Source organism: Rhinichthys klamathensis, unplaced genomic scaffold (genome assembly GCF_029890125.1).
Source record: "Rhinichthys klamathensis goyatoka isolate OS25496 unplaced genomic scaffold, OSU_Roscu_1.1 h1tg000104l_1, whole genome shotgun sequence".
Lineage (NCBI taxonomy): Eukaryota > Metazoa > Chordata > Actinopteri > Cypriniformes > Leuciscidae > Rhinichthys > Rhinichthys klamathensis.
The window spans coordinates 3,346,628-3,373,304 of NW_026606643.1; the positions used below are offsets into that span (position 1 = coordinate 3,346,628).

General features: G+C 40.1%; 1 protein-coding gene across 1 annotated transcript in view; it reads right to left on the reverse strand.

Moving 5' to 3' along the window:
- Positions 1–2,156: 2,156 nt before the first annotated feature.
- The window catches only part of arl15b (ADP-ribosylation factor-like 15b), a 53,819-nt gene continuing 29,298 nt past the window's right edge, over positions 2,157–26,677 (reverse strand). Inside the window, exons 4-5 of the mRNA XM_056253372.1 lie at positions 21,206–21,414; positions 2,157–3,815 (exon numbers count right to left, since the gene is read on the reverse strand). Of these exons, the coding sequence (XP_056109347.1) occupies positions 3,663–3,815; positions 21,206–21,414 (362 nt within the window). The 3' untranslated portion in view covers positions 2,157–3,662. The remainder of the gene's footprint in view (positions 3,816–21,205; positions 21,415–26,677) is intronic.

Here is a 26,677-nt window from a genome sequence, read left to right on the forward strand (position 1 = left end):
TGTTAATATACCAATATACTAACAAAATCTGACTTTTTACCTTAATATGTACCGATAACCACCACAATAGTACAGGTGGCACAGTAGAAAACCGCATGATGAATCAGAGCTCATCGTAAGCAGCCTCTTCATTAAACATTAATGTTACATTAACTAAATAACATAACACTAATGTGCATTACCGATAACAAAAATAAGAAGAAACAAAATTATTGTACAAATTTTAATCATTTGTGATGTGTAATGCGGTGTAATTTACTTGCAAAAATCATAAATTTTACAGTATTTTACAGTTAAATTACATGTGTTAAACCATCACCATATATATACGGTAACTTACAGTTAACTAATTAACATGTTTCTACTGTATTTTACTCTTCTTTTTTTCAAATAAAATAAAAATATAATAAAAAATGTTTTAGTGTACAATAAACACTGGTCTAGTGATTGTGGTCCCACTTACCCTAAGGAAGGAAAGCGAAGAATATTTGAACGATTTGCATTTGAAATAAAAATATGAACTTAAATAATAAATACTGCACATTATTCATATTTACATAAACCAGCCAATATTTGAATATAGCAAGCGAAACAATTTTAAACATTTTGTAAAAATATTCGTATAAATAATGCAATTAGCACTTTCTGCATTTGGAGGTAAAGTTGAGCCACAGGTACAGCATAACATTCATAAAATGAATTTTACTTTTCAGTTTTGGCATACGTTTTAGAATCCAAAAAACCCCCAACAACAACACTAATTTTCCTCATTTACATCTGTCAAATACAGTCAGGTGCACATGATGATCCCTTTATATACTGAATGTATATTATTTATATAATGTAAACATAATTTGATGGATGAAGGGGCTGACGCATCTTACCCCACTCTCACCTAAAAAAAAAAAAACCTTTCACTTAAATTGTAAGTTCGCCGATTGTAAGTTTTGTATTGCTTCAATATCAGTAGTTTATGTAAAGGAATGTCTACTCTTTCTCTGTTACCTGGACCGAGAAATTCACATTTATTTGTCAGCAAAAGTTTTTGCGCCATCTGACTTTTGGCCAAGCTCCAGGGCTTTCATGAAAACGACAGATTGTACTTCCACGTTTTTGTATCTCTGGACACGGAGAGTCTGATCGACAAAGGGTTATTAACAAAACTGTATTGTAAGACTAGTGTTATCATGGAAAACCGCATCATACCTTGTCTACGCTTTAAACAGCGTTCTACATACTATGGCAGCAGCTTTCTTACCTGTACGCGTTGGCGTTTTGCTTTGGGAAGTTGGGCAGAACTGACAGATCAGATGGACAACTTACAATTGTTTCCCCTCTCATTGGGCTAAAACTGTGCTCGTCGTCATCCGGTTTGAAATATTGACTACAAACACAGAGGTTTTTTCAGATTTTTTTCAACCGTGGTGTTCTCTCAATATTCTTTGCAGCCTTACCTTTTTGTTCCCACTGTTTTGTTTTTACATTCCCAGCATCTATAAATGTGTCGTCTGTCAATTTAGCTCTAGATCTTGTTTTGAGTCAGGTTTATTGGAAATCCCTACAAGCCAATGAAAAGCAACAGCCTCCATCTAGTAGTTTTGTGGGTTATGAGGACAGCTGGAAATCACTGTAGATGACTAATCCATAGACAGGGAAACACTATGACTAATCACTATTGAGCAGATGAGCCATAGAGATGCCGGCGTTCCTTACGCTTTAGTCAGAAGACAGCTCAAAGCCTTCCAGATGACTAAAACAAGGGGGAAAAAATTGCTTTAATTGCTGTTAAATGGGTCAATGACACAATAATTGGAAATGTTTTTAATTTGAGAATTAAAATTAGCTTAATAATTTTTTGGGGCAAAAATATCAGGATGGTATCTAGGTATCACAAAGCAAAAAGCCCCTTTGAAAGAATGAAATTCTTGAAAACAAAACCTTATTCCCTATTATTTCTATTTTTTCAAAAAAGCATTTTTGTTAAAATATTATAAATATTTGCAATTTTTTGTCTGCCAAAAAACACCATAAGACAGGAAATGATCTCATATAGAGAGAGCCCCTGAAAACCCCGATTACAGTGTCAAGGTCAGTAAGTCTAGATAATGTTCCCGTCCATTATTCACGAGACAAAAAAGTGAAACACGATACCATCCTACACGCAAATGACGAAAGACAACACATTTGTCCTTCTTCTGCCTTTATTTTCCATGTTGCTCAGTGGAAATGATGCATAAACACACATAAACACTGTCAAACATGTGAATGACTTGATGCCACCTTGGTAAACTGCTAAAAGTCCACCTAGACTTTTTTTTTTTCTCTTTCTTTCCAGTACAAAGATGTCCTTTCCAGAGACTAATCTGTAACAAATGTACAAATATTTGAATTACAAAAAGGCAGCTGAACTGGTTCGGAGGGTATAAAATTGTAGTAGATATAAATAAAACACAAGGTGATGGCCGAGTTTGACGATGACTATGCATTCGAGGTGTTTTTCAAAGGATACCTGCTTTTGGAAGTGTGGCTGATGTGGCACATGACTGGTTTGGTGGCTCTTGCATTAGTTTCCTCTGTTCACGTGTCTGGGAACTCATCTAAACGGGAGAACTTGGAGACTAGAGGAGGCGTGCTTATGCACAGAGAGTGTTTTACATTCAGGGCCAACAGAAATACAAAAAGAATCACAAACAAATAATGCGATATCCAAACAAGCACATGGTCAATACATCATGCATACAAAATCGAAGGCTCTGTCATTGTTCACCTACAGGGACTGATTGTGATTTTAGTGTCTATGGTGAAAAGTCAAACCGGCGTTATATTTTTCAGTAGGGCTTTGTCAACCATTACCATCCAAGATAAAGAGATAGATGAGCAAAACCCTGGATATGTTCAGCTTTGAAATAATACTAGACCAAGTTATAAAAACACCTTCGTGTCCTCAATGATCTTAAATCAAAAATGTGCGTTCATCTAAATCTCCAATCGAGTGCGGCTCCATGCTGTTTAGAGATATTACATGACAGGAGAAGATTTTATTATGTTTTTCTAAGACTCAGCAATCACTCATAACTCCACTTTTCACTTCACAGCCACAAATATTTAAGACGGCAAATTTGAATTACATCTAAAGACTGTCATTTGTGAGAACACACACTGAAACGTTTGTTTTAAAAATACATTATCACTCACATTAAGGCTTTTAAGTACAAACTGGCAACTCTCACTCTCTCAAACACGCATTCACGCAATCACTCAAGAACAAACTACGGACATGACTTCCAGTTGCCCTATGTGACCAAGCATATGATTAAATCATCTATTTAGGAGCAATGTGCAACTAGGTCTGTATTAAAAAGAACTGATATAACCATTTTACTGACAATGGTAATCGTGTGTTCTGGGTTAATACGTGTGGTTTGAGAGAAGGTATCAAACTTCAGGGCTGAAGTACCTTCTTTTTCTGCAGATATGCATCCTTACGTGAGGATTTACCAAAGTCCATTTTTCCATGGCTCAATTAGTTTCACCACAGTAACAAAGTTAAAGTAACTACGTAGTTTACACAACGGCGGCCATGGTGACTGGAGATGTGCTGGCCTGTGGTGAGTTGGCGATGGGTAGTGTCTGAGGGATGCTGGGATGTCGTCCCTGCCTGGTCATATCCTGTCTGCGTCCTGGTCCTTCTCCTCCAGCAGATGAATGAGCTGACCAAAGCTCTCCTTTACCACGTCCATGTTGTCCACCGTGCTTCCCTCCAGAATCCAGCTCTTGCCTCGTGCCAGAGGTTCCAGCTCAAAATATTTCTTTATCTGTGCGTGAAATGAAGAGTTGGAGAAAGAAATGAGGCTCAATTAGTTGGAGACTTATACTATCAACCTTGTTTTTGGCGGCCATTTGTAAGTTGTGCCATTTGCTTCCACTTATTTTAGCTGTACAAAAACAGTCTTTTGTGCTGCTTGATATTCGAAACTGGTCTTTGCTAACATACTATTTTAATGAATGATCATAATCATAAACAGACTGTTTTGTAGTGCAAATAGCTTCATCGTTTACTGCACTTTGTTATTCTTCAAGTTATTTCCCTATAGCAGCTAATGAATCGAAAGTCTGGCACAGTCACAGAAAAAAAGCTTACTTCCGCATTGCAAAAAAGGTGGATAAACTTGGAGTAAAAAAGTTGAATTAATAAAAGTGTTCTGATGGACCGAGAACAACAAAAACAAAAAACTAAAGTGCAAAAGAAGCTTATGCACTTTTAATGGTAGATAAAAAAATTGCTTCCCAAATATATTGATGGTGTATCTAATCAAACTTGTCGCAAATTCATTGGTCACTTAGTAGAAGCTATAGTCAAAAGCTGTTTCCATCCAAATTTGCGAATTTAACTTATGCACAAAATTGGAACATAAACCATTTGAGAATAAAGCAGGGTTTCCACTTCCTGGGTAATTGGCGCAAAATTTTTGTAATAAAAATGGAATCGGGGAAAGCCACTGTGGCTCTTTTATCCTACATCATAAATGACTTGCGTCTCAGAGACGAAACGCAATAATAAACGCTGTCATGTTATCTTGCGTTCGGATGCCTGGTGTTTGGGAACGCAATCGCATGAGACGCTTCTGGGAGTTCATTATACCAAAACATTTCAATGATAGACTTTGGCTCAGGCATTCCAGATTGACCAAATCAACAATTGAGAAGCTGTGCAATGAAATTGGTCCACTGGTTATCCAATCGCATCCACTGTTGAGGCAAAGTGCTTTTGTTCCACATCAAGGGATATGCATATTTTTAAAATGTATGCACATCTTTGTGTTTCCATCCATCCAGTTGTTTTTTTGTTATTTTGGCGAAAACCCAAAACTTGCTTAAAAATAGGTGGATGGAAACATAGCTGTAGAGAGATGGCAACATGGACAAGTTGCATAAACTGCGTAGACTTGTTTTACAGGTTATTGTTTCTTTAAAAGTGGTCATACTGGGTTTTTTTTTTTTTGTTAAGTTACTTAAACAGTTTGCATAACTTTTAACAACATTGCTAGGATAAGTTTTTTCTGGGTATACTATTTATATCTATCTATACTATATCTAACTGATAAACTAGCACTGTAACAAATCAACCCTGAGATCAGACTGTTAGTCTGTAGATTTAAACAAGATTTTTCAACAAACTTTTGGCTGTGTTTGTTATTTTGGAACAAGTTTCCCCTACTGACCAATAAGAACGCAGGCTGAATTGTATCTGTAAATAATTCATCTGTAAATGAGTTCCAAAATAAAACAACAAGATCTTTATTCTACTGAAGTTAGAAAGTATGTGGTATCGGCCAAGAAATTCCAATGTATTAGCCAGGGGAATATGAGGACAAACTTGTAGTACTAGCGCCAGTCCTTTTCAACGGGGCAGAAATGGGAGGGGAGACAGGAATGCGATCAGTGTTCGCTATGGTAGATGATTTGGAGGAAAACTTTAGGTAACAGGAGAGAAAAATTACATTTTGATGAGCACTTGACTTGACAGTGCTTGACTGAACACAGCATATATGAGATAGAGGATGTTTCTTCTGATTATAAGCAGCTCTGTGTTTTCAGAATTTCCAAGGCAACAATAGAAAGCAACAAACAGAAAAATTCAACAAGAGTTATTTCCAAGCCCTTCAGGAAAGATCATCTCATTGTGAATAAAAAACAGCCATGTGCCATGTACAATGGTCTCAAAAGGTATTTTTGGATGCAACGTGATACTTCAAAAAATTACAAAAAAGTTTTGAGTCCAATCAGAGTAACCACAGGTGTAGTTCTTTACGTTAACATTTGAATATCTAAATAGTCAAAATATTCAAAAAAAGGAATTTTGCTTAGCTATTTTCTCTTAACATAAATAACACTTTGTATACATAATAACATTTTTGTTAGGCTATATCTTCAAATAAATCCATGAATGTGGCTCACATTTAGGCTCACTGTACGCTTTGCTAAATATTCATCAGTAAGACCTTAAAGGGTTAGTTCACCCAATAATGAAAATTATCCCATAATTTAATCATTTTAAATACCATCCCAGGTGTATATGACTTTCTTCTTTCAGCCGAACACAATTGGAGTTATAATACAAAATATCCTGGCTTTTCCAAGTTTTATAATGGGAGTGAATGGTACCCTAGCCCAAAAAAAGTCGGATAGGTTGGGTCAGAGGTCACTCTTCCGCCGGAACTCGACGTGTGTTAGGCTGTTGCCGGAAGCCAGAGATTGTAGTTTATCAAGTTATAAAACTCATCACTATGCTTCAGAAGGCTTTATTAGCCCCTGGAGCCGTATGGATTACTTTTATGATGGATGGATAGATGGATGGCTGGATGCACTTTTTTGGGCTTAAAAATCTAAGATACGATACCATTCATTCACATTATAAAGCTTGAAAGAGCCAGGATATTTGTAATATAACTCAGATTGTGTTTGGCTGAAAGACCAAAGTCATAAACACCTAGGATGGCTTGAGGGTGAGTAAATTATTGGATCATTGGATCAAATAATCATTGAGACAAATTTCCAAAATGTCTTATTTTGTGTCCACAAAAGTAAGTCACACAGGTTACAAAAGTCATGAGGTTAAAAAAAAGCTGACTAGGTTGAACCCTCTAAAGATCTGAAAGAATAGCATGATGCCAGAAAAACCTTGACCTTCACTTGAACAACAGCACTTAAAATTTCCAAAAATGTCCCTGTCAAAGTGATTCCTCCCCTCCTGCTCCTAATTTATGTTTCCACCCAAATCGTTGACCTCTAACCTTTGGGGACTTAAAGAAGCCCAGAATAAATGCAGAGTAAGCCACTAGCACAGGTGTGAAAAGTGAAGGCTGAGAGGCTAAATCATTTCAAATGCAGCACTCACATTATTTATTCCTGACACAAAAGAATCACACTATATTTTCCTCTTGTTTTGGCGGTGTTTCTGGAAGCCGGCCCGTCTCGTCACCTGATTGGCTCAGTCCCAAACCTCCCTGCTGTGGAGAGAGACCACCCTACTGGGAGCACTTCTTCAAGCCTGGCCTCTGATTCCACATTTAAACTCACTCACAGCACTGAAATATATGGCATCAGTGTCACATCTAGGCAAACACTGAGCTTAACTGACAGCCAGCAGGAACGTGCCAAAAAAGCCGTTGGAATTTCTTACTTCCCTTTGAGAGTGCAATGAAAGGAAAAAAAATAATGAAAAATCAAACAAAACATCCTTTGAGCCAACGCTTTCCTATTATGCCAAGAATGTTGATTAAGATTTCCCTGTCTGGGACTTCATTGCTACAAAATTACCCAATCCTGCTGCTTCGAAGAGCAAGAACAAACTTGGAACGCGAAGCCATATTTGTCTATTGTTTCACAGTGAAACATATCCAGGCCTAAAAAAGCAAGTGTAACATTTACAAAAGACAGGAGGTTTAGGACGGACTCTGCCAGTGACGTTCATGAAAAGTACTTCAAAAAGATGATACAGGCTGATACAGAGTGCTGGTATGTCTGACGACAGCTGATACAGCAGAATATGTATCATCTCTACCCTGAACAATTGCTAAAAATACAAGACAGAAGAGATGGGTCAGAATGGTCAACTTTCAGCAGTGCTTTATACTTTGTTTACATCATGTATACAGATATTCCTGAAAAAAAAATCACAAAAACACTTTAAATGCTGCCACACAGCCATGCCAGACCAGTAGTTGGCGATATTGTGCTATAAAGATTTTATGTAAAAAACCACTGAAGAATGTTTAAGGAATGCGTACTACTTAACTGACGCAGTATATGCATACTCCTCCATATAGTTGTATGATCATTTAAACGATTGTAGGCTGACTTGTAAACTTGGTGACAGATAGCAACTCACGCGGTGAAGAAAATATCTCTTGTGTGGCTTAGGTGAAAAAGAAATTGTGATTTTCAGGAGGAAAAACAAAACAGTCAAATTATGAATAAATGAAGAGAAAAAAAGCAATAAAATCATTTATTTTTGAAGTTGCCAATTTAATTATACTAGGTGTGAAACAAGGTGTAAGTAAAAAATAAAAAGCAGAATCACCAAGGGGTATTGGCGGATGTTGTTTTAAGAAATCAGATATTGGTATCAGCACACAAATACGATTACACAAATTTTAGAGTGCATCCCAACTGAGAAACATTGAGTAAGCCCAAGATGAATCTAACCTCAGGTCACGTGCAAGGCTCACATGGCGCCAACTAAATCTGCAAGTTCTCCAAGCCCGATTGGCTTTTACACCTGGTTTACTGCAGATCTTTTTATTTATGACATGTTTGGATATGAAGTCTTTCCGGTGTCAGTGGGATAAACCCTTACTGGAGACAAGCCGTGACTAAATCACTTTGTAAGCGACCTGACTACCGATGCCTCTGCACAAAGTCAGAAGCTCATAGGTTCCAGGTCAGGGGCAGTGAACAAGCCTCTTGGCCTATGTGCTTTCATAGTGTGTTTGCCAGGCCATAGAGCAGATTTACAGTAACTCAATTTGCGTAAAGCTTGACGGTTCACATCTGGAATTGCAACACGATAAAAAGGAGCTGGGATTGAGCTAATTAACTGCAGCATTGCAGGATGCAAGGTCTCTTATTGGTGCAACTACCAACCTCCAATCAGTTGTCCTCTTGCCCTGTACGTTTGTGTGGACTGACCTTCACTTGAGGAACTCACCCACAAAGAAAGAATATAGACCCACAGACGAACCCCCTAAGGCACTGACAGGTGACCTGCTGGCAAACCCACGTCAACAAAGCTGCTCAAACTATAATCAACAAATCCATCTGATATCCATCAGACTCTGAACTTTGTACACTTCACCACACACACGCAGACCCACCTGCAGATCTGCTCCCCAAAAAGGGAGAAATTCCCCAATTACAGTGCTCATTTCTTCAGCATACTGCAAACATTACGATTGGGAGATTCATTTCAAGGATCATATCACAACGAGTTTCTAAAGATAGGAATGTGTAAGCATTGTGATATTCATCAATTTCGAAGATAAAAACATAAAAAGGTTTTCAGTCCAAAGATGGAGCTGAAGCAAACGATGGAGAGCACACCTCCTCCCCCAATAGCTGAGACTCTGTCCAGTTGTTTTGCAGAGCTCTAGTTTCTGTTATTCATGTGTTAAATCAGGCTCATTCCACAGCAAACCACAGCAGTTCCATGGGCCCCCTCTATTCACATGCTGGAGGCTGCACTCCCTCCCTTTCTGAAGAGATTTCCTCATATTAATAAATGGAACAGTATTTCATGCAGGGCAACGAAGGCCCTGTCGCTGGGGATTCCTCAGTGAAGAAACATTCCTGACAAAGTAGCTCAGAAGAAGAGCTTTAGCCAAAATCGTGTTCAAGTTTCAAAACAAAAAGTGCTGGCCAAGCAATACGGGTATACATGTGCATGTATCAGAGGTGTATACATGTGCGTTATATTGCTCAATCTCTCTTGACAGGAACGTCTTTGCAAATCTAGAACATGAACAAAGAGACAAAGCTGCAACAGACAGATAGTTTATGCTGTCAAATGTGGACAGAACTAAATTAATTGAGATCACTGGATGTCTCCATACACCTGAGATGAAAAAGACCATCTGCTCCGATGCCATGACCCCACCCCAACCCAAACAAGCATAACTTCCCGTTGTCATGACTAGTGTTAGTTGGCTCTTATGTAAGCATGTGTTTGAGTTACGGTGATGACTGAAGTCGAGTTCAGAGATCTCATAACTCACCGAGTCTGGCTCCAGAACATTGGGAACACATTAAAAGGAGCTGAACCTGCCTCCCTGGATACCTTCAACAACACTTTACCTAAACTTAATCCCAACCGGGAGCCCCACGCCATATCAGCAGTGATTCATAGACAAAAATTAAAACTTTGATACTATCCCAGAAGACATACATATGCTATTTCACTTTCCTTTACACTTGTTCACACCCGTCTGAGTAACACGCTCAAAAGCAAATGTTAGGCAAGGCTTGCCGCTCAGACTCACAGGACTGCAAATCAAATTGGTTAAAAACACCTTATTGTAACAGTTGCTCATGGGAGAAGTAATTCAATTAGAGCCCATGGTCTGCAATGGTATAAATAGTCTATTACAAGATGAGCAATCTGGTGCCCCTTTCTCCACATAATGCTGGTTCCTGGACAGGTGCCTATTCTTAAATCAGTGAAGATCAGAAAAACTGGTTGAGTTTTTCTGAGGGTCTGGAACCAGGATCAGGATCAGGATTGAAAACCAATGTTCTAAAGAGTTTAAAGAGAAATAAGACTCCCAGTTTGCACCTTCTTGGAGAAAAAGCAGTATGGGTTAACACAAGGACACTGGATTCTGCTTAAAAGATGGTCTGCAGTACTACTGTAGCTAGAATCTAAAACGTGTCACACATCCCCTGAAGCTCTTCTGTCAATGCTTGGATTTGACCTATTGCAAAATTGTCCTGCTTGTACAGTCTGTTCTGTACAGACGGTGGGCATCAACTCCCAGACAGTAAGTGACGCATCTGCTCAGAGTGCAGAGGAAACAACACTAATTGCCATCATGAAACCATAAAGGATGTTCTAGTATAATGATGTCTCCCTGTTATATGCTTTGTACAGCACGATAAATAATCGTGATTTCGATGAAAACATGTTCTTTGGTTTGCGTGCTTGCGTGTATCTCGATACAGCACATTGTCAAAAACGCACATTTGGACTTCAAGAATTTGGATTCTTCAACTGCATCGTCTATCCAGGATCCATGACCATATGGTACACAACCAGACGGCTGCTGCTTGTTCAGAAACTGGGCACTGCCACCAGACAGAAGTGTGGCAGCACCATTGACCTCTCTCAGCAGAATGCCCTGAGTCAGGCTGCCAGCCGAGCCACATAATAAAGTCTGGCCAGCATGTTTTTTTTTTCCGAGACCAGACAGAATACAGAGTCCAACCAGCCAGACAGATCTTCCACAGTTCAACCTCCTTCAGGCACACAAGATGGCCTTTGTCTTCGTGTCTCAAACACATTTTTCAGGACAAGGAAAAATTCCTCCCCCCAAAAAACATTCAATGCATGGCGCCTGATGTCAATGAGGACTTCTCTAAGATATTCCTCGCCCCTTTTCTCCCATGTATTTTAGGGATGCACAACAAACTACTCAGGACCACTTACATAAAGTGCCGTAAGGTATGTTGTACATCTTATTGCTCAATGTTGGTCAACACGCTGAGATTCAATTCTATTGTATAGCTAAATTAATTTAGCGAGAAAGCAATATCCGGGAATGAGAGTCCTCTTAAGCAAGCACGAGTATTGAAAAGGTCAGTGAGGACATGAAGAGGGCAGATAAGCCAAAGACCAAATACATTTGCTTTCCAGCTCTCTCTGTATGGAAAGCGATGTAAAAACGGTACCTGCATGGATTAGTCGAGAGGGTTCAAAGACATCTGTCATCTGAAACAGGTCCAGTTCTGGAGCTTGAGGGTCTGTGTGTCTCCCACTCATGTTGGTTCTGTGTGCATCCATCTCTATCAGTCATAACTTTATTAGAGCCAGATGTTACGGGTGCCCTGTCTACTTCCAGAGCCGTGGTAATTTTATTATTACTCTAAATCACAACCCAGTGAGATCAGCCACAGTAGAAGGGGAGGGGGTGTGGGTCATGCAGGGGAAAACCGGGCAATTCTTTTAAAGGTAAGACATTGACCCCTTCCATTACCGCATGGGGGGAAGCTGCTTCCAAAGAGCAGATGGGGAGACGGGGGCAGTAAATTACACCGGTGACTGTGACTCTGCTGGGTAGAGTTTCAACTGCAGAGCCCTTAGAATTGAGGACCATAGAGCTCCAGGGGTACCATATATCAAAGATACAAGAGTCTTTCTCGTAAGCATGAGGAAGGGATTTAAAAATTAAACACACGCACACACCTGTAATGGTCAACACTAGTATGGTGGTTTGAAACAAAGTCAAACGCATTACCTTAGAATTGTAAGACTGGTTTAGAAAAGCACCTTCATTCTATCTAAGTCCGTTAGATTTTGGTGGTAGAAGACAAATTAGACAGATGGCAATATGGACAGGTTATGCGACATTCCCTGATTCTCCAAAACCATGAGCAAAACTGAAGAAGAAAGAAACCAGACAATATTAAATATAGTTTGCCTTGCAACAAGGATCAAACATTTATAGTTACATTAGAACATAAAATATTAAAAGTTGTCACGAAAGAGAAATTCACCGTATGTATTTTCTAATGCATGTTAAAGATCTTAATGTAAAAGATTCATCCATGCATATGTTTAATATTTTTACCTTGTAACTTCAACCATTACATAGTGACATTTACATTTGTTGCTCATGAATATTAATTACATGACATGCTGTTTACCTTGAGCAGTCACTAGTTATAGTAGGATTACTAATTACTGCTTCTACATTTGCTCAGTCCACGGCCAACGTAAAAAAATGTGAGGTTCACAGTCGTCATTTTACACTGTTAGCTACATTTTGTTTTTCTTCGCACTGTGGCCAAGCAAAACAGAACTCTTAAAATATAATGATAATCTCCCTAAATGTGGAGTGAATGGATTCTTTTCCAGCTCAAAGTATAAAGAGAAGCTTGTTCGAGTTTTTCTTGGTAATATTAATCAATTTTCATTTAAAAATATAGTAACACGTTGAAAAGTTTGATTTTATGGCCATCTTAGTTTACTTTTACATAATAAACTATTTTGGTAGTGTGCTGGATTGCCATTTCATGTCCAATATCAAACTGTGTCCTGAAGCAAAACCAATGAAGAGCTTCTGGTCTGAATCATGGGGTTCATTAGGCACGAGCATCTTTGCATGATCAAAATGAGAGAGAGAGGGGGGGAGCAAAAATGGACAGCACTGATCTTTCCCACAGCAAGTAACATGAGAGACGGGCGAAGGGGTATAAAGCCAGACAGACACCCAGACAGTGGAGTGAGTGTGTGCGTGTGGTATGAGGGAGAATGGTGTTTCTCCTGCTGATCTGACACTGGCCTTGGCATCCAGCACTGAAAACCATGCCAATGTCGGCTGAGCAAATTCCGAGCCCCCGAGGAAAACAACAAACGGGTCTGTTGTTCGGACCCAGATTACTGTGTGACCACGAAGGACACAGATTCCAGTTTTGCACTGCCTGAACTGAGCTGGTCTCTCACATCACTTCTTGGATCTACTGTAGTCTTGTGTTAACGTATTAACTGAATGGTACTAACTGCCTAACTGGCTTTTCTCTTCTAGATCTTCATCAATTTTGTCTTGTCACAACTTTTTCCCAACAGTCCAATGATATGATGACAGATTTCCATATCTGCAAGTAAAGAAATTCGCCGTTCCCTATTCTGACCTCAATCATCAAAATACGCTTTGCATGGCTACATTTATCCCCTTAAGCAACCTTAATTGTACCCCCTTGTCAACTTGGCACAAGTTTGCACACAAGGAGGAGAGAATTATACGTTATTTTTCATGTGGTTGTTAAGATAGTTGCGCATTGGTTTATTTAATTTCAATACAGTAAGTCCCCACTGCCACATTTTCAATCACTTGTATTATTCTCACATTCAAACATCTCAACAGTTCCTAAATTTACTTTTTCGTCTCATCTTCACAAAGCACAGAGGAAAACATAATCATAAATCTGGTAGTCAACGCAAATGGGTTCGCTTGAAATTCTCATTTTTCAGACATACAAATCACATCCCTTCCTGCGTCATATTTCATTTGGAAGACTGAATTTTTACACTTGAAAAATTCCAATCCAAACACAGTTGGGCAAAACTGAGTCTCAAGCTAAGTGCTCTCAACCAGTAGCGGCCTTTGCCATGTTTCACCCATTTCACTAGAAACAGGTCTCGCAGGAGAAGGGGCCTCTGCCTGAGCTCGAAAAAGAGCCCCGCCATCACGCCACACACACCGAGGGGGGCTTGAAGCAAAAATGTGTATAATTAACAAAACTTCCCCCAAAATCCAAGATATGGGGCAAAACATGTCTTTATTTGTATATGTTCTTGTTTTTAATATTTATAAGCAATACCACAAGAGCAAGAGTGCTGTTTTCCCGAACATAAGAATGTTTACAAAAGTGATTTTGATTTTAAACAACAGTTCAATAAACAATAAGTTAATATTAGGTGACTTACATTTTAGACAAAATACTGTAAATTTTGCCAACGAAAAAAAGTTACATGTAGTTGAGCCATTGCAAGTCTCAGAGCAAAACAGATTCAGTTTTGTCACTAAATGAATCCATGAATCTGTCTAGAATGACTCGACAACTCACTCTCACTTGCTTTGGTCCTGAATGAATCAGCCATTTTAAACAAAATTTGACTGAATGATTCAATGACTCCCTCATTAAGACCATAGCTGTGACCGAAATACTAACTGTGACTAAAGTGACAACTGACATGTGAAGGCCAAGTGTTGTTGGCCTCTGCATTTAACTCATCCAAGTTGATGCACTCACATTAAGAGTAGCGAAAACACATAGGCCCTGTCCCAAATGACACCCTAAGCACTCGGGGTCTTCCTACGAGTCCGCACTTTCGTGACGTCACACCGCTTTAACTGTCGGGAAGAAGTCTGCAGCGGAGTTCGCTTCAGTGCGTGCAAAAGTGCACTTCAAGGGCGCATATCGACCGCAAAGGGGGCGCTCGCGAGCACTCTTCTGACACCTAAAATGACAAATGGGACACCCTAAGGTCTCATGGACTTAACGGACACGAGCACGCAGCAGCCATTATAAGTCCACAAGACCGAAAGTGCATATGAAGTGTGCCATTTGGGACAGGGCCATCCACTGCAAACCATGGACACACACACCCTGAGCATTGGGCAGCCATTTTGCTGTGAGTACCAGGGAGTGATTGGGGGTTAGGAGCCTCAGTCACCTCAGTCATTTCCTGCCGGTATTGAGAATCAAACAATCTTCGGGTTACCAGTCTGACTCTCTATAGTATAAATGAAATACGGACATACTACATCAGCCATGTTGTTACTGTCATGCGACCTACCAGCGTTAGTTGCATCGTTTTACTTCCATTCATAAATCATGGGATAGTAAAGTGTCCATCGAATGCACACTTCAGAAACTCGGCTGAAGTAGTAGGTCATCCGAGGTATTTTCGCCTACTGTTTTTCGAATACTATGTATTCGGACATACTACTCTTTTGGCATTTTAACATTTTCCTTGTTGTAAATGTTGGAGGTATTGTTGTCGTAACTTTCTAGAGCTGTCAGCTTTGAAATGAGATTAATCAATATTGCTGAACAAGTGTTATGTTTCAATTTAAATATTTTCCATATAACATTTCAAAAAAAGAAAACCTAATCATTCATTTTTGCAAACAATGCACTGTCTTTATAAATAGCAAGACACTTGCTGTTTTTCAACACAGTTTAAATGAGTTTGCATACATGAAAATATACAGCTGCCTGCATATTTTATGAAGAGGGTCCTTCGCAGGGGGATCCTAAAATTTGAGGGTCCCTGTCAATTAATTATATGTGAAAACTCTTGACATAGGTGGATTTCTTGGTTTACTGGAATGAAATGGCCATCCAGGGGCAAGACAGATGATCCATTACAGTTCACACCCTGAAATATAAAACAAAACAGTTTGATGCTGGCGTATAGGCCACTTCCATGCAAACCAGAATGCGAAGCAGACCACCATTTGATACGTTTAGCAATTTATATCTGGCAAAAATGAAAAACGACCTGAAATATCTCCACAGACTAGCGTGTGCAGATGAAGTAGTATAGAGGGAAGATTGTATTTCAAGACAACTTTTAACAGCAAGACTGCTTTGCAGTTTCTTATTGGCTATGTAGACTTATAGACCATATGGCAAATGCAGCGTTGTCCCAAGTACACAATACACTGCTCGTTAGCACGAATATCTAATCAGCCAATCGCATGGCAGCAACTCAATGCATTAAGGCATGTAGACATGGTCAAGCGATCTGCTAAAGTTCAAACTGAGCATCAGAATAGGGAAGAAAGGAGATGTAAGTGACTTTGAACGTGGTTGGTCTGAGTATTTCAGAGAGTGCCTATCTGCTGGGATTTTCATGCAAAACCATCTCTATGGATTAAATAGCATGGTCCGAAAAAGAGACACAGTGAACGGCAGTACAGTAGGCGAAAATGCCTTATTATTGCCGGAGTTCAGTGGAGAATGGCCAGACTGGTTCAAGCTTAAAGAAAGGCAACAGTAACTCAAATAACCACTCGTTACAACCAAGGTCAGCAGAAGAGCATCTCTGAACGCTCAACACGTTGAACCTTGAAGCAGATGAGCTACAGCAGCAGAAGACACACCGGTGACACTCCTGTCAGCTGAGAACAGGAAACTGAGGCTACCATTCACACTGGCTCACCAAAATTGGACAAATAAAGATTGGAAAACCGTTTCCTGATCCTTCGATTTCTGCTGCGACATTCAGATGGCCGGGTAAACAACATGAAAGCATGGATCCATCCTGCCTTGTGTCAACGGTTCAGGCTGCTGGTGTTGTAATGGTGTGGAGGATATTTTCTTCGCACACTTTGGGCCCTTTAGTACCAATTGAGCATTGTTTAAATGCCACAGCCTACTTGAGGATTGTTGCTGACCATGTCCATACTTGTATGACCACAGTGTATCATCTTCTGATGGCTACTTCCAGCAGGATAACATGCCACGTCACAAAGTTCAAATCATCTCAAACTGGTCTCTTGAACATGACGATGAGTTCACTAAACTCAAATGACCTCCACAGTCACCAAAACTCAATCCAATAGAGAAGCTTTGGGATGTGCCGGAACTGGAGATTCACATCATGGATGTGCAGGCGACAAATCTGCAGCAACTGCGTGATGCTATCATGTCAATATGGAACAAAATCTCTGAGGAAATTTTCCAGCACCATGTTGAATCTATGCCACGAAGAATAGCAGTGACCAATTAACATAAAAAAAAAATGGGATTAGAAAATGAGATGTCACATATAAAAAAAGGGAAATGTAATTTAATTTAAACACCAGATTTGTTTTTTATAAAGCTGGCAGACACTTTATCCCTTATAATGACCAAAAATATTTGACCAGTTCCTTTTCTGTTTTCTGCACTCAGGATCTTTTCTTCTTTGAAAAAAAAAATGCCCATAGGAGGTCCAAGAGATCTGATCCAGTTTGAAATCAATTGAGAGCAATTAAATGGAAAACAAGCTGGTCAGGTCCGATCTTGTGTAACCCAAGTTGCATCTCCAGCAAGGAAAGCGAGTGTCGCTGCCAACTGAAAAGCCCCGTTTTGACACACATCAGTGAACAGGGATGTGTTATTCTCCAAAGGCAGATATTTACTGCTCACTCAGGACCACTTCTCAGCCAGTTAATTAGTGCTCTGTGCATTGGGTGATACCCTGCAGCCCGCGGACTGATTTCTACACTCGGAGCAGATGTGCACGCATGCACACTCACACACAAACCAACGCGCATGGTATCAGCCAAATAACACACAGACACCAAATCATTCAGGAAAAGACGTAACACAATCGTCGCATGCACACTCACACACAAACCAACGCGCATGGTATCAGCCAAATAACACACAGACACCAAATCATTCAGGAAAAGACGTAACACAATCCTCCAAACATAAAAGTGACAAGGGGACCATTAAAATAGAAATGTGACAGCAGAGACATGCCACGCATTCCAACTCTTTGCTATTACTAACAGCAGTCAGCAATTCATCTTAATTTTGATGCCACTTGCTTTTGAAACAATGTTTGACAGAATCTTAAATAGAGCAATTGGTAAAATGAATACACTCTTATGAGATGGGACAACAGCTGTAGTGTTTCGCCACACCACCAGTATTTTGGGCTCCCAACAATACAAAGACTTATTGTCAGGAAAGCCTGAGAAAGTGGGTAAGCTGGGTGCTGCAGATCTGTGGGAGAATGTCTTGTGGCCTGTCAGTGTTTGCAAACAACAAGCGAATCCTGCGAAAATAAAACTGCAGCAGCGTAACGCCACCTCCCTAAGCGGAGCAATGCCTAATGCCATTATCGTTTAAAATCTACAACAAATATCTTAAAAGTCATACAAAGTTTTTGTATCTCACCAAAGGTATAAAGGTGAGGTCACATTTACCGTTGTTGTGGGCGAAATCCAGTCATTTTAATAGAAATCCGTGTGATCGGGAGTTTCGCACGAGGGTGAAAAGTTCCTCACGCAGATTTCGCAAATTGGCCATGTGAAATTGCTGTGTTGACCAGCACAAAGCTGCTTGGTTTGAAAGTGACATTCATTTGAGCTGTGCTTTATGCATCGCTACAAGAGATGCACCGATTGCAATTTTCTTGGCCGATTTCGATTTCCGATTTTTTTTTTGTAAGTGTGACCTGCCAATAGCTTGTTTTCATATGACGTCACGCCACTGCGTTGCCATGGCGCGAAATGCAAATGGAGGGCAGGAAGTGATTTGCTGTATTTAGAAAGCACTATAACAAACTCAAAATGCCTATGTTTTGCGTCGTTTATGGTTACTTAAATCGATCAAACCACGAGGAGTTTTTATCGTGTACCAAAAGTTGTTGTTCATAAAGGGGGAAAATGCAAGAAATTGACCGAAAAACTCCGGAAAAACGGCTAGCAAACCTACGTCTGCGGTCGGGAGGAGCCGAATGGGAAAATGCCCGTTTGTGCAGTGATCACTTCGTCAATGGTGAGTTAATACAACTTAAGTGGCTATGTTTGTGTAACGTGTAACATTTACGAACTTTGTAAAGTCCAAGTATGTCTGTAAGACGAGGTAGTTGCTGATATCTACCACCTCGATGGCAGGAAAATCTTTCAATTCAGTTGAAAATCGCTCCTCTTCATAACGTAAGGATCACGTCCAACATATGTTTGATTTTTTGTTTACATCTTTCTCTTGTAATAGCGTGTAAAGTAGTACAGTGCGGACTTTCCTCCATCTCGTCCATTGCGCTCTTCACTCCCCTGCCCTCCATCTGAATTCCGCGCGTCATCATAATCACGTGACTGAAACCCAGCTATACCAATTTTTGCAGATTCCGATTTTCTTTCAAAGAACTATAATTGACCGTTCGCAGGCTCCTACCACAAAACGGCCATTGTCCAATCACACATCATAGCAACCGTTACTATGTGAGCATGTCCGTCAAACATTGCCTCCAAGCAAGATGGTGAAGCAGTGCGCCTACGGCGTTTATAAATCGGACACTAGGTATCCCGAGAGATTGTCTGGAGGAGTTGTGTTCTTTCCGTTTCCAAAGCCGAAAACACAACGTGAGCGGTGCCTACAATGGATCAAACAGTGTGGACGGCCCCACTCCCAGTTAAATGTGTCGAAGATGGTTAACTCGCGTGCAGCGTGCGTGAGCGTGAGACTGAGACACTGAGATTAGTCAAAGTAACATACAGAAACCAGATCAAGAGGATCCACAAAGGAATTACGTTTTCTGAAAGGTTGTTGTTAACATCATATTCTCGGGGGGAAATGAGCAGCAGTCAACTAGCAGTGCAGCACCCGTAGACTACAGTTTAGAGGAGTGCACGCTCGCAACGGGAAGCATGAAGCTTACTTGACAACATCAGTTCATATATCAATATCGTAACGAATAGAAATAACCTTAAATAATGTATGGTTATCTGCATCTTTCCGTCTATTATGTATAGTTACTTTTTAAACACGAAAATCGCATTCAGCATGACACGCAAGCGGTTGGCGTGGTAATGAACAACCTGCTTGTTAAAGCGAACGTATAATCCTGTATCTGAGGCAAAATTACTAAATATGCAGCACGAGTTATATATTTCTAACTCCAAACAATTAGCCACTGAACCAGCTTATAAAATCTTCTTTAAGGCTGTGCTGGTTGAATTTGAGGTACAGGTCATGGGGTTTCTCAGATTTCGCTTGAAACCGGTAAAGCATTAGCCTCGATAGTAGTCGTGTCTCCTTCATTGCGTATTTTTATATTTTGAATATATCCCTCCACTGCATACTGTAACCCCTTTTGCCTCGATCTGGAGGATATCGCTGAGGTATTGCTCCAAAAAAGGTCACTGACACGCACGGGTACACCTCTTTCCGTCATGGCAATCTGTCGCGCTGGTCGTGTTTGACCATTTGTTTGACGGGCGTAGTAACAATAACTAAGGGGCGTGGCTTTTGCGAACGGTCAATTGACAGCATATACAAATTTTATTTTCATAAAAAAACAAGTAAAATATCATTAATAAAATAAGAACAAATAAACTAATTGCAAACAACAGCACAAATAAATGCAATAGGATAAAGAGATTAAATAAACGCGGCTTTAAGATTTTCCGGTAGGTCTAACAGTATTTATGTAAGAAATACTACAGAAATAAAAGTAATCAAATGTAAAATAACACTGGACAGTCTTCACTGTAAAAAATAAATACAGATTAATGCATACAATTAAAGTTATAAAAGTTAGTCAAGAGCAGAGAGTGATTTTCTTTGTCTGTTGTTCTTTGATTAACATGACAGACAGCAGCAGGAATATTAGACTGCTGTTACTTTAAGAGTTTATGCACGGATCCAATATACTGTTACACAACATGCGTTATCTTTCTCAACTATTTATTCACATTCCAAAACTGACTCTGTTTAACTGAATACTTGCCCAGATGGGCATTTTCACATAATTTTGTGAGTATTTGACTGTGTAAGCCACTCATTTTGTTACTTGCGACGCACAACCTGTTGAGAATGAATGTTTGGGACCCCACCGACTGTCCTTGTATAACTGACAAAACATCTTCTAACTTGTTCCACCGATAGTCCAACAGATTTGGAGTGACATGAGGGTGAATAAATGATGACTCAGTGTTCATTTTAGGAGAAAAATCCCTTGAGATAACCTCTTGTATGGAGTTTATGATCATGATTATGATAGGAGGTATAAAGAGTATTAGGTTAGCTCTTGTACAAAGCGGGCGGCAGGCTTGTCCCCGTGGTAATGGCCAGTACGATGATGGGAATTATTAGACGAGTATTAAACGAGTGTAAAGTTACGGCTTGTACAGAGCGGACGGTAGGTTTGTTCTGGCGGTTAGCCAGGGTGAGGAAGGGAAGTGTTAAGCATGTATCGTGTTACCTCTTGTACAGAGCGGGCAGCGGGTTTGTCCTGGTGGTTGGCCAGAATGAGGAAGGGAAGCGTGCAGAGCTGCGGATGCTGCAGGGCCGAGTGAAGCTCCGTACGCGCCACCTCCAGATCCTCCTCCGACGAAGCGCTGTCCAAAACAAACACCACCCCCTGAGAGCCCTGGTAGTACCGGCTCCAGTACTTTTTAATTGAGTCCGCTCCTGCAACACAAAACATAAATTCACACCGTCAGGAACGCAGCAAGGAAGTCATAACATTTAATGCACACATTAACCCCTTCACAGAAAAAAAAAGTGGTTTTCCTGTCAGACATAAATCAGATGGTGCCCAAGGCGAAAACAACGTAAAGCTTTAAAAAAACAAACCAAAAAAAAAAAAAGCACAACGAGAAGCTCTGGAAAACGTATTGGCGACGCAGAGGGGAAACGGAATACAGCGTGTTTCGACACAGTATCAGTTCGAACATTGCTGGAATGCATTTTGGTGAGGACCCCGACCTCCTTTCAAAAATCACTGCGGATATTGCATTATGTATTTTTATGACTTAAAGAACGCATGCCAACTCGCACTCCCGCTCGGAGAGGCCTGTGGGAAAAGCCGTGTCCAAATGAAGAGCGCTCAACGCAACAGTGTTTCTTTAAAGTCGACCCTGAGAGCATATTAAAATGGTTTCTTCTGATGGCCAGTCTACAGCACAGTTCAAATGGGCCCACTTTTACAGTGAACATATGGTTTCTCTTGTGCACAGCAATTTGGGGGTACAAAAATGTGGCCACCAAGACACACAAGCGCAGCATGGCTTTGGTTAAAGTGAGTCACGGCGGGGCCTGTACCCTAACCATGAAAAAACAGAGACCAGTTTGTCTATACCTCTTGTTCTTGTGAGTTTTCTGATTGGAATGCGCCGTATTAATTACTAGCATGCCTCGTGTGCATCTTCTCCTGCGATAACGGACCCGAAAAAGAAGCTTTATTCCTCCGTTTTCATCTTAAAGTATGAAACAATAAACAGAATGCTATTTGAAAAGGTGGCGTTTTAAATCAATGCCAGACAGTAATCGACAGCTTTATTCAAAGCTCTTGAAGTTCGGCCAAGACGTATAAGCTGTTTGCTTGACACTAAGCAGCTGCGCAATCCTTTTTTTCCCCTCGCTAAACACACTGGACGCGAGTTTAATGGTTCCACTTCCAAACTTCTGAGCCTTTGTCACACCACAAATTGAGCTCTTAGTCATGCCTCGCCAAATTATCAGCTCTAAAACTGTTCATAGAGGTCTTGGTTCATGTTTGGAAACAGACTCCACCTATCAGATTGAGTTTCAGAGCTCGACTTCCCGATATCGTCGCTGCGTATGATGTACAATGTAATACTTCCAGTTCTCATTAGGTATTATCCACTGCGGTATTCAGCAACAGCTTTCCAGCCGCTGAAATGCAAGCCTGACAGCAATAGCAAACACACTTTGCGATAGCTGGCCAAAGGAATAATAATGTTTTCTGCAGATGTTTAGACAATTTGTGACTCGCAATAAATATTTGGGATCCTCACAGACAGGCCATGTCCGAGGCTGACTCATCTAATTAAGAAGCGTTTGATCTGCTGTTGCAATTTTAGCAAGCACTATTAAATATTAATGCACAATTACTTAGCATATACAGCCTGATATTTCTTTCCTATAAGGCCTGCTTTTTCCAAAACACAATGTCCCATCAGTCACAAATGTGCATCAACAGTCTCTTTGTGGTTCAATTTTACTCAAAGTCTCCATCTACTGGCTGTGAAAGTAAAATCAAAACACTGGGAGGTCTTGTGGAGTCTTGGGCTTTGAAAAGCAGAGGTTTACTTTCATTTCAAATGCATAAACATGTGCATTAAGAAGAGAACGATGTGACGGAACAAAACAGCATTTATCAGTAACGGGCCGGTGCATTACAATCTCATGTGATAATGCAACTAAAGCACATTTTCGCAGAAATCATTACATCATGGCTGGGGTCCAGAGAAACAAAGAGAGAGAGAGCCTGCTAAGTGCTTTCAGATGGTAAATGTGAGCATGTGGGTCTCCCTTCTCTGTCAGCCCGGCAGATCGCACAGGGTGTCATCGTGACACTGATGGGAAATGCGCACAGACAGCGCGGCACTTTGAACGTCTCCCGGCTTCCTGACATCACTCACGCAAACCCAAAACACGGGCCAGACGGGCAGACCAACCAATAACACGAGAATCCGGTAAACCGTCTCGATGGCCGTGGCGGAAACGACGGGAGAGCCAGCGTGTCAAGCCGGCACACAACCTCCATCAATAAAGTGTGACATGAGCCTTCCGCGTCAGGTTCAAGGTTAATGTCCCAGCCGTAACCCTACACTGATGTTTTTGGGGGAAAAGAGGTCGCGCTCCGCAGGCCCCTGACACTGAGCTGAACTCGTTGGAGGTCTGGAGGAAAGGTTTCCAAAGTGCTTAAAAGGAAAATAGGACATACATAATTATACCGCTTTTCAAGGAGAATTCAGAGGTTCGTCAATTTAAAGATGACTTCCCAATGTGGCTTGTTTCTCACCAAAAATTCTCCTTTAATAATAATAATTCACTTTTAAAGGATTATTTCACTCAAAAATCGTTTACTTTCTTCTGAGGAACGTAAAAGGAAGAATGAGCCGGTCGCTTACTTCCATGCAGTTAAAACAAATGGGGACTTAAAGGAATGGTTCACCCAAATATTTTTATTCTGTCATCACTTACCCACCCTCAAGTTGTTACAAAACTGTACGAGTTTGTTTGTTCTGGTGAACACAAAATAATATATTTTGATGAAGAATGCTGGTAATCAAACAGTTGACGGTAGCCACTCACTTTCATAGTAGAAAAAAAATACTAAGGAAGTCAATGGCTAGCATCAACTGTCTGCTTACCAACATTCTTCAAAATATCTTCTTTTGTGTTCACCAGAACAAAGAAACTCGTACAGGTTTGTAACAACTTGAGGGTGAGTAAGTGATGACAGAATACAAAAATTTGGGTGAACCATCCCTTAAAGCCTTTAAACTCCAAAACAGACACAACAGCACTATAAAAGAATCATAAATGTGGTAAATGTAACTTATATGCTCTTAAGATTTATGTTAGGAGCTGGCGTCAGATCTTTTCTGCTATATTGTGACGTACATCTGAGTGCAACAGATTATCGGAAAAAAAAATGTAGGATGGGGTTCATCCATTGGTTGGTGATTGGATTTTGACATTTGGGCATTGCACTGAATAATTAATGTGAAGTTGATTGGGAAGAGGCGGTTTTAAGTGGACTAAATGATTGGAAAGTCCTGTATACGTCATCAGAGATAAGTCTAATTTTCACCAAAGATCGAGTCTTGACATTTTGATAAATGAAACATAAATGGGTGAATCATTCACAATAAGATCTTCAACATACATTTACAAAAAAGATAGGATGAATGTACTTTTAATGTCGACTTTATTCTTTATATCCACCCTGGCTTTTCAACTACCGGTACATTAAAAAATATCCTTTTGTGTTTGATGAAAGTACATAAAAGTTCGGAATGACATGAAGGTGAGTAAATCATGTTAGCATTTAAATTTTTGGGTGAACTTTTCCTTTGAACTAGTGACATTTCCTTTTCTCTAACTCTACAGGCTTCATGACCCAGATGGAAACGCCCCCCTCCCTTTAGGAATCTCAGTTCCAGCAGTTATGTATCCAGCCTTTTTTCTCCTCACCTATCTGTCCCTCCTTTCCCCAAGGGTTCCCTGCATCCACAACACCCTCTTATTCTTATCATCACTCACTCATTTTAGAGACAGATTCAAAGCTGCAGCTCATCACTCTTACGAAAAAAGGAAATGCGGGCCAAGATGGCTCTGGGTTCAGTGAGCGAGTGACATCTGAAACATTTCCTTTGCGTGCCGCATCCAAGCACTGGCGTTTCCTGGGGTTCAATTTACCTTGAAGAGAAAACTATTAGTCATCAAAGAAATGTGTTTGTATCCTTACTGGTCGGGTCCTCATGTCACATCTGTGTCAAATAACATTCATATTCCTCAAGCTGTGTCAGATGATGTGTTCCCAAAGATTACTTTTCAAAAGATCATATGTGAAATAATGGTTTCAATGTTTCCGTAGATATTCACTAAATTGTTTGTATGGATCTATTAATTTATTAATACTTACAATGACTTGAATGTACTTCATACACTACCAATTACAGGTTTAGGGCAAGTAAGACTTTTCAGCAAGGACACATTAAGGTCACAGTAATAATAATAATAATAATAAGTGCTGTTCTTTTGAACTTTTTATTCACCAAAGAATCTTGTTTTTGACGCTGATAATAATAAGAAATGTTTCATAAGTATCAAATGATCATATTAGAATGATTTCTGAAGGATCATGTGACACTGAAGACTGGAGTAATGATGCTGAAGATTCAGCTTTGATCACGGGAATTACATTTTAATATATATTAAAATAGAAAATAGAGCCTTTAAATTGCAATAATATTTCACAGTATAACTGCTTTTACTGTATTTTTGATCAAATCAATGCAGCCTTGGTGAGAATAACACAGTGTCTACATTGGATGCAAGCAGAGTGACGCGGCGCAACAAAAGACAATACCCATTATAAACACTGATACTGTCTACACTGATGCGGCACGACACGGCACGGCAAATCCCCAGCAGTAAACTGATGTCCCGTTCTATTTCTGATGTAATGCCTGTGCTATTTCTGACATGAAGGACAAACAGATTTGCAATGGTCGCAACAGCTTGCGATGCTTCTGGTGTAGACATGGTGTGAGAGACCTCTTAAATAATCTTACTGACAGCTCAATTTTCAACGGTAGTGATCATGATGACTGCTTCACTGCTTGTTAACTTATTAAACTTCCACCAACTTATTCCAAACATGTATGATATGATAATCATAGAGAGACAACATATGATAGAGAGGAGCCCGTGCAGACCCTCGTGACTGTGTGTTAAATCAACGAGTCTCTTAAGGCCCTGATATACTCTTTGCTTCGAGGTAAAAAGAAGTTCGAAATACGTTGAGAAGCCGTTTACTGTTAGCAAACATTCGGCGCTGGTTACACCGCTGAGAGCGACGGTTAGATGAATATGTTAATATGTGCTGCCAGCTTTCCTTTCCTTCCACAACAACACCTTTCCTTTCCACAACAAAAATGACAGCGGTGAGAAAACAAAAGTTAAGAAAGCATCTGATCATAAGCGATATGGATGTTTGTTTGCACAAGCTCTGCAATTCGGCAATCTAGTAAAGTCATGTCACGTATATACAGGGGTGCACATAAAAGATGCGCATGCGTGGTAAAAATAAACGATGCGCAGCAGAAAACGTGGAGGGAAGCGCTTTTGAGTACTAACATTTGTGGGGACAGGGACATGTTCACTTACTGGAGTAGGATTTTTCTCCATCTCTGGT